Here is a 16,063-nt window from a genome sequence, read left to right as displayed (position 1 = left end):
TTAGCAAGCCCTGTAAGAGGGAAATAAGAAATTGGTCGGGACGACCAAGGGTAGCTGCCGAGCCCTGTAAGAGGCCGGTAGTTGTACGAATGGAAATGAGCTTGGGAAACACTAGGGCATTAGAATGATGACTCAATAATTCAGACTCGACGCCTGCTCGCCAGTTGTTTGATAACATTGAGGGCGACGTTATGTCTATGTAAACACACCGACGGTGGTGACTGTTTTATAATCGATGATGTAATCAAAACTCTGTAAGCACAGGTTAGCTTCGTTTGACTAATGCTGAGGTAAACGATATTGCTAATGGCATTGCAATGGCTTTCCGGATTGGTGCAAGGTGGAGAAGGAGAAAAAAACTATTGGTGCATGAATTCAAAGTCACGCCCATAAGGAGTGACATTCATTTGAGAAGTCATAGGAGATTGGATTAGAAAAATTAGTGACGTCAGACGAAGGTAGCTTAGCGTAGGATACGGGGATCTAGAGAGACGATGTGGAGAGACGAGAGAAAGAGATCCTGAGTGTAACAAGACTGTGAAATTACAGTGAAAGAAGAAAGAAAATTCACCACCCTTTTATTAACCCAAAGGACGAGAGAACTAGGCACAGGGCCTATTGAAATTAGAAAATAGTGAGACTACAGGAAATACAAGGCATTGGGCCTACTGCTTAAGATGAACTTGAACATTTAGTGAAACTCACGTAACGAAGGCAAGGGGCCTCGAGACGAGTGGTATTACAAGTCAAATATAAGTGTAATGGTCGAGGACCGACAGAGGTGGTGACAGTGGTGACAAGGGGTGGTGAAAACAGGTCATCCCTGCATCTTGTCCACTGCCCTGGGTCAGAGGCAGTGTCGCAAGTCACAGCACATCCACAGCAAGGCTGCTTCATTAAATCAGCGACCCCCCCCTCTCTGTACCCCCATGCATAAAAGGAGAAGACGGGGAGAAATCCCTTCGGGCTGTGTCAAATTTTGCTCACACATACTACCTCACCCCCCATGCCCCCAGCCATTTCCACCTCATGCATCACAACATCATCCATATACAACCATTCTCCATTCACCCCTGTCTTCTGTCCTCTCCTGTCCTTCCTCAACAGACATTCCCCTCTTCCCCAAAGCCCCCTTCACCCCATCCATCCACCTCATCCTAGGACGTCCCCTCATGTTCACTCCCTCCACATCTGCCTTCCATACCTCTTTTACTAGTCTTTCTTCACTCATTCTTTCCATGTGTCCAAACCATCCTAATACTCTTTCATCAACCCTACCTCCCAACTCCCTTTCCACCCCTGTTCTCCTCCTCACCTCCTCATTTCTCACTCTAGACTAGTAACCCCTATCATACTTATCAGACACCTCATCTCAAACACATTCAAACTCCTTCTCTCTTCCTCTCTTATGTTCCATGTTTCTGCCCCATACAGTGCTGTTGGCACAATCACTCCTTCATACAGTCTCCTCTTAGCATCCATTCCCAAATGTCTACTCCTCATTACACTTTTCAATCCACCAAGGCATTTACTCACTTCTCTCAATCTACATTCTACCTCCACCTCCACTCCATCTTTTCCTGTCACATTTGCACCCAAGTATCTAAAACTATCCACTTCCTCCAGTCGCTCTCCCTTAATGCTCACTTCCAGTCTGCTGCCCCTTTCACCCCTTGTATATCTCATCACCTTACTTTTACCCACATTTATCTTCAGCTTTCTTCTTTCACACACTCTCCCAAACTCTATCACCAACTTCCTCAGTCCCTCCTCCGATCCTGCCACAAGCGCAGTGTCGTCTGCAAACAACAGCTGGCTCACCTCTCACTTTTCTCCATTTTCTTTAACCATCTCCAATCCCTGACCCACTACCCTTGCATTTACCTCTCGCACCACCCCGTCCATGTACAAGTTGAACAGCCAGGGCGACATAATGCATCCCTGACAAAGTCCCACCTTTACCTCAAACCCCTCACTCACTCCATTTCTAATCCTGACACATGCTCTACTACTCTCATAAAAACTCTTGACAGCTCAGAGAAGCTTTCCTCCTATCCCGTATATCCGCAAAACCTCCCACAGTGCCTTCCTGTCTACGCTGTCATAAGCCTTTTCCAGATCTATAAAAGCCCAAAAAACATCCTTACCCTTTCCTATAGCTTTCTCACATATCTGTCTTACCACAAAAATCTGATCTACACAACCTCTACCAGTCCTAAATCCACACTGTTCCTCACCAATTACTCCCTCTGTTCCTCTCCTAATCCTCTCAATCAAGATCCTCCCATAAGCCTTCCCCACTACACTTAACAAGCTAATCCCTCTGAAACTACTACACTCACATTTGTCCCCTTTTCCCTTGTAAAGTGGAACTATACAGGCCTGCCTGTATAATACAATATAACTACACCTGACACATTAGAAATACAAATCTTTTCTTATGTAGATGATTTAATAATTACATGCATACACTATAACGCAGACAAAGCCGCAAAAATACTACAACCATACCTCGATACACTCAATCCTTGGTTCATTACAAATAAACTCAAAATAGCCCCAACCAAATCTACACCCACACTTCTCCCCAAATGGACAACAAAACACAAATACATCCCCTACCTCTAAATCAACAACATTCCAATACCACACATGAGAAACAAGGAGGTGAGAAGGAGAACTAGGGTGGAAAGGGAGTTGGGAGATAGGGTTGATGAAAGAGTATTATGATAGTTTGGACACATAGAAAGAATGAGTGAAGAAGATTAGTAAGATGTGGAAGGCAGAGGTGGAAGGAGTGAATGTGAGGGGGCAACCAAGGATGAATTGGATGGATGGAGTAAAAGGGGCATTGGGAAAGAGGAGAATGGCTTTTGAGGAAGGGAGAAGACAGAAGGTAGGGGTGAGTAGAGAATGGTTGTGTATGGATGAAGGGATGAAGGGAGTGGGTGGGGGATGAGGGGGTGAGGGAGTATAGGTGAATGATATTTTGACACAGTCCAAAGGGATTTATCCATATCTTCTCTTTTCCTATGTGAGGGAATGGAGAGGGGGGTCAGTGATTAAATGAAGCAGCCTTGCTGTACATGCGCTGTGTCTTGCTACATTGCTTCTGACCCAGGGCAGTGGGCAAGATGGATGTAGGGATGACCCATCATCCATGTGAAGCCAAGAAAAAAGGGAGGGACAAAATAATATGGACACCTGCCAAATGCACAATATTTATTTATTAATATGTTGTTGGGTCACCATTTGCCTGTAGAACAGCTGCAATCTTTCGTGGTATGGATTCGCAGTGTCCAAATAGTTTCGAACGGAATGTTGTCCCAGTTGCTGCAACGATGTTGGAAGTGGGAATCTGCTCCTCACTCTTTGCTCTAAAACTCCCCATAATGGTTCAATTATGTTGAGGTCTGGCAATTGTGCAGGACAGGGGAGACTTTTGATGATATTCCAATGCTCTACGAACCAAGACTGAACCTTGTTGATTGTGTGTATGGACGCATTATCGTTTTCGAACATGGCAAGACGCTCATCATAGTAAGAACTTCATCATTGATGATATTGAGATATTAATTTGCAGCTATCCGGCCTGTGATGTGAATGAGAGGACCAGCCGAATACCACGATATTGCCGTCCAAATCATAACAGAACCGCCCCCATGCTTGACTGTAGAAAGCAGGCAGTCCGCATCCTGGGGGCCTCTTTTGGGGTTCTCCATACATAAACTTTGCCGTTCGTAGGGCATAACGTAAATGTTGATTCATTGAACCATACCACATTCCTCCAATCATCAAGTGTCCAGGTTTTGTGTTCGTGGCACCACTTCTTTCGCAGCTCAGCGCTGGCATTTGTTATAAGGGGTTTCGCAATTCCAGCCCTACCATGAATGTTAGCTTTGTGGAGCTTCCGCTGTACTGCTTTCGTCGACACAGGATTCCTCAGGTGTGTGTTGAGTTCTGCTGTCTCTTTTGCCACGGTTGTTTTATGTTGTCTGGCCACAATCCTTTTTAATGCCCGTCGGTCTCTGTCGGATAACTTTGGGTTTCCTATGTTTTGTGTATACTGTCATTACCATGGATACTGTTGCTTGTGAAATGTTCAACAGTTCAGCTGTTTTCGTCACCGACGCTCCCGCTAACTGGGTACCACTGATATGCCCTCTTTCGAAGTCTGAGAGACCACACATTACACCGGTCGCTTGTTGTAACCGTCGCAGACCAAAGCGTGTAATATACTGAAATATAATGTACGAGACCTACTACGTAAACTGCGCAACACATACACGGTGCATCATTTAACCTGAAGCAATGTTGCCAACATGCATCAAGATGTACTATTTTGCGTGGTGTTTATATTTTTTTGTCCAACCCCTGTATATATAGGTATACATATGTACAAAATTGATAAAGTCAATACCCCATATGAGGTAGAAAAGAAAGCAAAAGAAATATATACAACACAACAATCCTTCCAAAGGACTTACATTGGAAAATATGTCCACTACATACTGTTGCATAGTGTCAAGGGTAAGCCTCGCTTGCAGCACCAGCTTCATGTAATGGGCTGAATAATACCGTTTACGCAGTTCGTGCAATTTACTGTGTAGCTCCTGGTCAGCTATACCCATATTGAGAGTTTCTTCATTGCCGTAGGTGAATTTGCTCATAGGATGGCCATCTGCAGCAAAACTGGCAAAAAGCTGCTGGACTCTTGATGTGTCTTCAGGCTGTGCCATTTGAAATTCTGCAATGTCATAACAATGAAGAAATGTTTATGCATTATTTCCATATGTGTCATGAAGGACAGACTGATAATAATAACAGCTGTAGAGGTTCAGTGTTTATCTAAATGAATAGAGGCTACCAGCCCACCGATCACAGGTGAGTTATTAAGCTCTCAATCCAGAGAAGATTATGAAGATTTTCCTTACCTCTTAAATTAGAATCCTTACCATGTTTATACATTCTATTTTGTTTCCTCCTGCCTACACAAATGCTTTATTTCCTATATTTCCATGCTCCTACATCTTTATCTTCTTCAGCTTGCCTCCTTTCTCCACAATTCCTTCTTTCTCCATGTATTTTTAACATACATCTCTGGTTTACACCAAAAACTCTGCCCTTTCCTCTTCATGCATTCTATTACATTAAGCCTCACTTCCTTTTTTGTCTTTCACTTCCTACCCCAACACCCTTGCTTCATATATTATACCCACTATAGAGTTGTGCAACCCTCAGCATTCTCGAACAAGGGGGCAAGCATCACTTTTCTCTGCTTATAAAATTCCCCAGTCACTATATGGCAGTATGTGGCAACTCACCTGGGTTGGTATGGCACAAAACCACTGCTGCACTTAGCACTGCTCTATGAACTGTCATTTTGCATAAATGTATATATGACATTTCAACCATCCCCTTCAGTGAATTTCAATTGATCGAGATATTCAAATATCTGAGTGGCCTGGCAACACAGCAGACTTAAATCCAATTGAAAAAGCCTGGTTATACATGAAACAAAGTTGATTCCAAGGATACATCTTCAGTGCCAATATTGACAGAATCCCTCAAGAGGATATGGATAAATCATCTGAATGTTGTGATTTCAAGAAGCTGTCTGATTCTATGCCAAAACACTTCCAAATGGTGATTGTCAACAAAGGGTGGACCACCAAATACTAATGGGACATTAAGTATAGCCCTACCACTTTTTGTAAACTATAAAACATGTATTTTTCACAATACAAGTAGATGAGTTGCATAACTTTTTGCAGTGAGTGCATTTTGGTTAACCATATTTTCAACTCCCCAAACTGGGGTACTGACTGCAGTTATATGCAGTAAATACTTTAGGGGCATTAGATATACCTCTAAGGATCAGAGCCACACAACTAGGGGTGTGAACTTAGAGTTGGAATTTGCCAAAATTCTTGGGACTACAACTCCTTTTTGGGATTTTTTTTTTTTTTTTTTACAAAAGTTACTTCCTAACACTGCTAATTAGTAAGCACAACGTGTTTCATCCTATCTGAGAGTTGACACCTTCATGTGGTGAACAGGCTTGAATAAGATCTTAACCTCTTCAATATGAGTCAAATATTCATGTGCACATCGATTGCCTGATGTACGATGATTCATCACAATATGCACATTACAAAATATAAAGTTACTGCTGTCATGATGTTTCATAATATGTCATGATGTAACATAAAGATATGCAAGGTAATGCAGTAGCTTATGTAAGTTGTGTTAGGTAATGTTAGTCCACATATCCCTGCAAGAGTTATATAACACTGTAACTGCCCTTACTAGCTATCTTATGGTGCCAATACATAAATTGATGTTGAATTCTACCACTATTAGGCTATCTTTAGCTGGATAATGAGATATAGGACTATATTTATAATAGGTAACTTATGATAAATGATCAATTACAAGACAGTTGCTGCAGAGTACGGTGGAATACACAAATGGATCGATTTGCAGTGAATATAACAACTATGGCATAGGGAAGTAGTGCCATCACAAATCGCGCTTAGTTCTTAGCAAGATTCAGATAGATAGCAAATGATAAATTGTAAACCTTCTTCACACAAAAATAAAGTGGAAGGATTGTGTGAAGCCAGGTAAATAGGAATATAGACTAGGCCTATAGATACAGCAAAATGGCACCTGTCATTGGCACTTGTATGTGCCCCAAAAAAAAGCTTTTGACAAAGTACCACATAAGAAGTTGCTTAAGAAATTAGAATATGAAGGAGGAATACAAGGTAAATTGCTAAATTGGATGGAAGACTTTTTGCAAGAAAGAAAAATGAGAGTAGTGATAAGAGACCAGCACTCAAAATGGAATGAAGTAATAAGCGGTGTCCCGCAGGGAACAGTTCTGGCCCCAATAATGTTTGCTATATATATTAATGATATGGATGAAGGAATTGAAAGCTATATGAGCTTCTTTGCAGATGATGCAAAACTACTGAAAAGAGTGAAAACTGAAGAAGATTGTGAATCACTACAGAGAGATCTAAATAAAGTACAAGAATGGAGTAGGAAGTGGGAGATGGAGTTCAATACAAAAAAGTGTAGTATAATGGAATTTGGAAAAAGCAAAAACAGAATAACAGGATCATATAATTTGGGAGAAGAAGGAATAAAAAAAGTAGAAAATGAGAAGGACCTGGGAGTCATTGTTATGAATAATATGTCACCTGAGAAACATATAAGATTTTTGGAGAAACTTATAATTTAATAAGAACAATCAAAGTGGCATTTACATACCTGGATGAAGAAATGGTGAGGAAAATCCTAATCACCCTGATAAGACCAAGATTGGAATATGCAGCAACGATATGGTCACCAAGTATAAAAAAATGTATAAAAAAACTTGAAAGAATACAAAGAGCAATTACAAAATTGGCACCAACACTCAAAACTATCATATGAAGAGAGACTACAAAAACTTAAACTACAGACACTAGAGCAAAGAAGAGAGAGAGGAGATTTGATAGCTATTTACAGAATCATGAAAGGCATAGAAATTACTGATAGAGAGAATCTGATAAAATGGGATGACAGAAATACAAGAGGACACGGAAAGAAAATAAAAAAAGACAGCTATAGAAGAGATTTGAAAAAGAACAGCTTTCCTCACAGAGTAATAGACAGTTGGAACAAGTTAGATGAGAAAGTGGTGTGTGCAAAAACAATACATGAATTTAAAAATAGTTTAGATAAAATGAGATATGAAGACGGGACCCCACGAGCATAGCTCCCCTTCCCGTAAAATACAACTAGGTAAATACAACTAGGTAAATACATATAAAAAGAGGGCTGAATGCTGTGCCAACACATTTGCACCCTCGTTCAAACCAGTCATGTTTTTGTAAGTTCACTCTGTACATATTTAGTTATAGTAAAGTTGTTATATTTTGCATTTTGCCTTTATTTCATATCCAGTATAAGAAAGAAATCTCCCAACTAAAGGCATAAAATATGTTGGCAATTGAATTGATAGACCTAATCAAATAGTGACCAGGTTTGATACAGCATATCAAAAACAACATGCTGACTGGGATTATTTTTCTTCTTCACTGGGTGACATAATTGGTGTGTGCAACATACTTGAGAGTATATATATATATATATATATATATAAATAATTAGGTGACATTGAGTGAATCCCAACCATGATCGATCATAAAAAACAGAACTGTGTCCACCAGATTTGTTTACATACAATAGGCATATAGAAAAAAAATGTTACGCTCAAGCAGTTTAAATTGTATCAACAGTAATTATGACTTCAAGGGATTTTCACAAGTACATACATACATATACCGAAGGCTTTTTCCCCCTTACACTGTAAGAGAAAGAAATCATGATATAGAGGAAGATAGAAGTGAAAGTAGGATAGGTGAGGAAATTGAAATGTGAGACGTAGCAAAATCGATCTTCGATAAGAGACAGGGTTTCAGAGAGAAATCAAGTTGAAGCCCAGCCCGATGCACAGTGACTACTTCGATTAACTGAGCTGAATTTAGAAAAGGAAAGACTCCTAGAACAGCATGAGCAATGATTAACTTGGATGAGTAGGGAGTGAAGTATAGAGGATATAAAGGCAAATCAACTATTCCCCAATTTTGAAGAAAAGAACCAGAATTGTTCTTTTCAACATTCAAAGGAACAGTGTGACAAATGAGATGGAAAATGGACTTCTGGTCAGCATTGATAAAACCTAACCTACCCCCAAAAGCCTTAAGTGTGTATGCGGTATTTGACAAAGAAGGTATGTATAATTATGATCAAATTAAGGATGAAATATTAAAGGCATATGAGATTACCCCAGAAGATTTCAGGATATTCAGAGAGGTTAGGAGGGATATTGGTTATGGATATATGGATCTAGCCAAGAATGTAAGGAGTAACCTAGACAAATGGCTATGTATGGAAAATGTGGAAAATGTGGTAACTGTTGAGAAAATCAGAGAGGTATTTGCAACTGAACAATTCCTTAACTTATTGAACAATGAGGCTAGGTTATATGTATTTACCTAGTTGTATTTTTTTGCGGGAAGGGAAGCTACGCTCATGGTGTCCCGCCTTTGTATCTCGCAGTGTCTAGTTTGCTCTTAAACTCATGAATGGTTTTTGTGCACACTATTTCATTGTCCAGTGTGTTCCAAGTGTCCACCACTCTATGTGGAAAACTGTTTTTCTTCGGATCTCTTCTGTAGCTATGTTTTATATTTTCTTTCTGTCTCTCTTCTTTACTCCAGTCAGTAACTCCAGTTTTGCCAATCTCTCCTCATATGACAAGTGTGAAAGTGCAGGTGCCATTTTTGTTACTGCTCTCTGGATTCTTTCTATTTTCTTTATATTCTTTTTGGTACTGGGTGACCACAATGTCGCCGCATATTCTAGTCTAGGCCTTATCAGTGTGACCAATATTTTTTCAATCATTTCATATTCCAAATATGTAAATGCCACTTTTATTGATCTTAGCAAGTTGTAGGATTCTCCGACAGTTTTGTTTATCTGTTTGTCATAGGACAAGTCATTTGAGATAATTACACCCAAATCTTTTTCAGATCTCTCCTTCTTTACCTCCTTGGTTCCAATTTTATATTGTCCTGATATTCTGTTTTTGCTTTTTCAAACTCCCATTTCTGACTCCAATTCCATACCTTATTCAGGTCTTCCTGCAGTGATTTGCAATCCTTTTCAGTTTTTACTTTCCTTAACAGTTTGGCATCATCTGCAAAGCTCATGTAACATTTCACATTGTCATCCATGTCATTCACATAAATAGCAAACATTATTGGAGCCAATACAGATTCTTGCAGTACTCCACTGATCACCTCTTTCCAACCTGAGTATTTTTCTCTGAGCACTACTCTCATCTTCTACCAATCAGGAAGTCCTCCATCCATTTTAGTAGGTTCCCTTGTATCCCTCCTATATGTTCCAGTTTTTTCAATCATTTTTTTGTGTGGTACTTTGTCAAAAGCTTTTTGTAAGTCCAGGAAGGCACAATCAGCCCATCCATTCCTTTTTTGCACTATATTAATCTTGAGTAGCAAAATACTGAGTTTGTGGTACATCATTTTCCTTGTCTGAACCCAAATTGTCTTGGGTTTATTATATTGTTGTCTTCATCTTTCTACCAATCAGGAAGCCTTCCATCCATTTTAGTAGGTTCCCTTGTATCCCTCCTATATGTTCCAGTTTTTTCAATCATTTTTTGGGTGGTACTTTGTCAAAAGCTTTTTGTAAGTCCAGGAGGGCACAATCAGCCCATCCATTCCTTTTTTGCACTATGTCTATTAATCTTGAGTAGAAACATATTGTGTTTGTGGTACATCATCTTCCTTGTCTGAACCCAAATTGTCTTGGGTTTATTATATTGTTGTTTTCATCTTTCTACCAATCAGGAAACCCTCCATCCATTTTAGTAGGTTCCCTTGTATCCCTCCTATATGTTCCAGTTTGTTCAATCATTTTTTGTGTGGTACTTTGTCAAAAGCTTTTTGTAAGTCCAGGAAGGCACAATCAGCCCATCCATTCCTTTTTTGCACTATGTCTATTAATCTTGAGTAGATACATATTGAGTTTGTGGTACATCATCTTCCTTGTCTGAACCCAAATTGTCTTGGGTTTATTATAGTGTTGTCTTCCAGGTGTTTTACCCATCTATTCTTGATGATTTCCTCACAAATTTTGGCTATAGTGCTTGTTAGTGAGACTGGCATATAGTTAGTTGGTTCTTCCTTCTTTCCTCCTTTATATATTGGTACAATGTTAGTATTTTCGGAGTCATTTGGTATTTTTCCTTCTTTGTGTGAGCAATTTATCATGTTATGTATTTTGTCTGTTAGTTCTTCTTTGCATTCTTTTATAATCCAATTTGAAATTCCATCCAGGCCATGTGATTTCCTGACATCAAGGTTTGATAGGTGTTCCAATATTTCTCTGTGTGTTATTGTTATCTCGCTCATGGGGGGAGACTGCCTTTCATTACCTTCGTCCCAATATTGTGCTCTCTCTAGTGAAGACATATTTGAAGTAATTATTCATGACTTTGGCCATTTCTAATTCTTCCATGTATTCTATATTCCTTTGGCGTATTTTCACAATTTCCTGTTCATTTTTAAGTTCACCATTTATGTATCGACAGAATAGCTTGGGTTGTTCTTTGCATTTATCTATAATATCCTTTTCATGGTTCTTTTTTTCCTCTCTTCTCACTTTAACATACTCATTTCTATAGTTTATATAAACTTGTCATTTTCCAGGTTTTTTATCTTTCCTCCACCTCTTCCAAGTTCTGTCCCTTCTGTCTTTTGCCTCACTGCATCTTTTGTTGAACCAGCATTTAATGTACACTCTAGCTTCTGTCTTGGTACGTGCCTATTCACCCCTTCATTGTAATTATCCATCAAAATACCCCATTTCTCTTCCACTTTTGTCTCTTCCATGTAAAAATTTTCCCAGTTTACATTCTGGAAGAATTTCTTTAGTTTTGCAAAGTCCATTTTGTTGTACATCAATCTTCCTTTCCTATGCTTTTCATTTCTCTCCATGTATATTTCTTCCTTTAGTTCAGTTTCAATGAGTATATGGTCACTCTTTCCAATTGATGTCTTGTATTGGAATTTATACACAATTTCAGGTTCTGTTGTAAATAACAAATCTAGTTTTGACGGCTCCTCGTTATTTCTGTATCTGGTGTTTTCACTAACCCAATGAGTCATTGTATATTCCATGGTCATATCCAGTAGTACATTACCCCACAAGTCGTCTCCTCTCACTGTCATGTTTTCCCAACAAATTTCTTTGAAATTGAAGTCCCCCATAATTACCAGATTACCCCCACCCAATAATATCTCATTTAATGATTGGCTTGTATCTTCTAGCATTTTTGTATGCTGGTTCTCTTTCTAAGCATTCATTTTTGGGGGCACATAAGTCACCACAAACTTTCTACTTTTCATGTTCTTGTCTTCGACTTTTATCATGATGCAGAAGTGCGAGACTGTTACAGGTGGTGAGTTTTGCAGAAAATTTCACATTACGTACAAGTGAATCTAGGAAAAAAACATGATACAAACTCTGAGGGTGAGAACAGAGGCATGTATGCTTTCCATGTTAGAGATATGTGAGGCCACATGTAGGAGATAGTTGGAGGAGATAAGTCCAATGCTTTTACTGTGGTAGATTTGGGCATAGAACTCGATATCATTATGCTAGGCCAAATGGACAAAGGTACAGGCAGGAAATGGGAAACAAGCAAACCAGGCAGATGTGTATAAAATGAAACAGGAGGGAAATGGATCAAAAGAGTAAATGCTATACCTGCAGTAAACAAAGTCATACATACAACTACCAAGGCTTTTTCCCCCTTACTAGGGAGGTAGCCAAAAAGGAAAAGGCATAAAATCATTCCCACCCATTCCATCCCTGAAAACACTCCACACCCCTCCACCCTCCCTCCCATCTTAGCACCTCCTGGTTGACGGGTCATCCCTGCACCCTGTCCACTGCCCTGGGTCAGAAGCAGTGTCGCAAGACACAGCACATCCACAGAAAGGCCGCTTCATTAAATTGGCGACCCCCCCTCTCCGTCCCCCCATATAAAGGAGAGGACGGGGAGAAATCCCTTCAGGCTGCGTCAAAATTTTGCTCACACACACTACCTCATCCCCCATCCCCCTGTCCATTCCACCTCATGCATCACAACATCTTCCATATACAACCATTCTCCATTCACCCCTGTTTTCTGTCCTCTCCTGTCCTTCCTCAACAGACATTCCCCTCTTCCCCAAAGCCCCCTTCACCCCATCCATCCATCTCATCCTAGGACGTCCCCTCATGTTCACTCCCTCCACATCTGCCTTCCATACCTCCTTTACTAGTCTTTCTTCACTCATTCTTTCCATGTGTCCAAACCATCCTAATACTCTTTCATCAACCCTATCTCCCAACTCCCTTTCCACCCCTCTTCTCCTCCTCACCTCCTCATTTCTCACTCTATCTAGCCTAGTAACCCCCATCATACTTCTCAGACACTTCATCTCAAACACATTCAAACTCCTTCTCTTTTCCTCTCTTATGTTCCATGTTTCTGCTCCATACAGTGCTGTTGGTACAATCACTCCTTCATACAGTCTCCTCTTAGCATCCTTTCCCAAATTTCTATTCCTCATTACACTTTTTAATCCACCAAGGCATTTACTCGCTTCTCTCAATCTACATTCTACCTCCACCTTTACTCCACCTTTTCCTGCCACATTTGCACCCAAGTATCTAAAACTATCCACTTCCTCCAGTTGCTCTCCCTTAATGCTCACTTCCAGATTACTGCCACTTTCACCCCTTGTATATCTCATCACCTTACTTTTACCCACATTTATCTTCAGCTTTCTTCTATCACACACTCTCCCAAACTCTGTCACCAACTTCCTCAATCCCTCCTCCGATCTTGCCACAAGTGCAGTGTCGTCCGCAAACAACAGCTGGCTCACCTCCCACTTTTCTCCATTTTCTTTAACCATCTCCAATCCCTGACCCACTACCCTTGCATTTACCTCTTGCACTACCCCATCCATGTATAAGTTGAACAGCCAGGGTGACATAACGCATCCTTGACGAAGTCCCACCTTTACCTCAAACCACTCACTCTCTCCATTTCTAATCCTGACACAATCTCTACTACTCTCATAAAAACTCTTGACAGCTCAGAGAAGCTTTCCTCCTATCCCGTATATCCGCATAACCTCCCACAGTGCCTTTCTGTCTACCTTGTCGCAAGCCTTTTCCAGATCCATAAAGGCCCAAAAAACATCCTTCCCCTTTCCTATAGCTTTCTCACATATCTGTCTTACCACAAAAATTTGATCTACACAACCTCTACCTGTCCTAAATCCACACTGTTCCTCACCAATTACTCCCTCTGTTCCTCTCCTAATCCTTTCAATAAGATCCTCCCATAAGCCTTCCCAACTACACTTAACAAGCTAATCCCTATGAAACTACTACATTCACACTTGTCCCCCTTTCCCTTGTAAAGTGGAACTATACAAGCACTCCTCCAGTCCTCCGGCACTCTACCCTCTCTCCAGCAAACATTAAATAACCTCACCAACCAGTCCACCATCACTGTACCTCCTTTTTTAAGACATTCTGCATGGCATCCATTCAGACCAGGTGCCTTACCCTGCCTTCATCATCTTAACTGCTGCCTTCACTTCATCCTTCCTTATTTCTCCTCCATTTTCCTCACTCATCACTCATTTTCTTAGCATTTCCCACTACAGCTATCTTTCCCGCCCTATCCTCCTTCACATTTAGCAACTCCCTAAAATATTCTGCCCATCTTCCTCTTACTGCCTTCTCCTCCATTATCATCTCTCCATCTGCACCTTTTACCTTTTCTTCTCTACTTGATTCGCCTCCTCTTCCTCTCTTAATTTCTTTCCAAAACATCTTTTTATTACTTTCAAAATTTTCTGTCATACTCTTACCCATTTCACATCTGCTCTCCTCTTTGCCTCCTTTACCTTTTTCTTTACTTCTCTTTTCTTTTCTTTGTACGTCTCATATGACTCCCTCGTCCTATTTTGTAACCAATCTGTGTAAGCTCGCTTCTTCTCTTCTACAACCTTCTTCATTTCCTCATCCCACCATTCACTACCCTTCCTTCTATTTCCTCCTGTCCTTCTTGTTCCACACACCATCCTTGCACACTTTGTGACTCCCTCCTTGAACCATCCCCATTCCTCCTCCACACCTACCTCTACTCTATCCTTCACTCCCTCCCACTCCTCCTTCAGCTTCTTCTTGTACTCCTTCTCCTTTTCCTTTTCATTTAAATAGTTCACTCTAAGCACCTCCCTACCTTTTGTCCCTTTCCACTTTCTCCATCTGTCCTCCACTCTCAACTTACCTTCCACCAAAAAATGATCTGATATTCCCCCACCCTCTCCCCTTAGCACATGTACATCCTTAACTCTTCCTATCATAATCCTATTTACCACTACATAGTCCATTAAAGCTCCACCACCCTCTCCCATGTGTACTTATGCTTGACTTTCTTCCGAAACACTGTATTTGCTATCATCAACTCTCTTTCTAGACACATTTCCACCATCAACTCTCCACTACGATTTTTTCCTGGAACTCCACATTTCCCAACCACTCCATCAATTGGATCCTTTCCTACCCTAGCATTAAGGTCTTCCAGTACAATTACATTTACACTTCTCCCTAAACCCTCTATGCACTCATTTAAATCTATCCAAAAGGCCTCCCTTTCTTCTACACTCTTCTCACTGCCAGGTCCATATGCACTTACAAAAACCCACATCTCCTTTCCCAGTTTCACCTTCATCCACATTATCCTTGAGGAAACCTCCTTCCACTCCACTACACGTTTACCTATCTCTTCACTTACTAGTATAGCTACCCCTTCCCTCCCTTCACTCCTGATAACCTCCCACTTACACTCCCAAACTTACAATCGCCCTTCCCTTTCAGCTTAGTTTCACTCAAAGCCAACACATCCATCTTTCTTCTCACAAACATACTACCTATCTCTTCCCTTTTACTCTCATCTGTACCACATCCACCCACATTAAAAGACCTAAACCTTAGGGTGCTGGTCCGAGAACTTCCAGACCCTCTTATGCCTTTGCTTTTACTTTTAGGAATGTGCCCTGTGGGGCTACAAGGAGAAGGATGCCTAGTCCCAATCCCTGTCCCTTTCTTCCCGCCTCTTACGATCCAAGTGGGAACACTTGGTGGCAGTATTCTTTTCCCCCACCACAGAAAAAGAATACTCAGAGAAATGGTACAGGACAACAAGGGGTTGGGGGACAGCATAACAGAGGGACAGTCGTAGTATAAAAGTGTCATCATTTCTCTATGAACAGAGTTTTCCTCTATCATAGACAAAATGATGTGTGGCTCTGGTCTGTAGGGGCACCCCATATAGACCCTAAAGTATCGACTGCATGCTACTTTGCCACAATAACAAGCAGCCAATACCCCAGACGGGGAACAAAGTCAT

General features: G+C 40.7%; 1 protein-coding gene across 2 annotated transcripts in view; it reads right to left on the bottom strand.

Moving 5' to 3' along the window:
- LOC143020628 (nardilysin-like) overlaps positions 1-16,063 on the bottom strand; it is a 252,330-nt gene that overhangs the window by 138,305 nt on the left and 97,962 nt on the right. For both annotated transcript variants that reach the window (XM_076177107.1, XM_076177108.1), the window contains one exon: positions 4,488-4,747. In XM_076177107.1, coding sequence (XP_076033222.1) covers positions 4,488-4,747 — 260 coding nt within the window. The remainder of the gene's footprint in view (positions 1-4,487; positions 4,748-16,063) is intronic.

Source organism: Oratosquilla oratoria, chromosome 40 (genome assembly GCF_046742065.1).
Source record: "Oratosquilla oratoria isolate Oo_2021 chromosome 40, ASM4674206v1, whole genome shotgun sequence".
Classification (NCBI taxonomy): domain Eukaryota; kingdom Metazoa; phylum Arthropoda; class Malacostraca; order Stomatopoda; family Squillidae; genus Oratosquilla; species Oratosquilla oratoria.
This window is presented reverse-complemented; position numbering and strand designations above follow the sequence as displayed.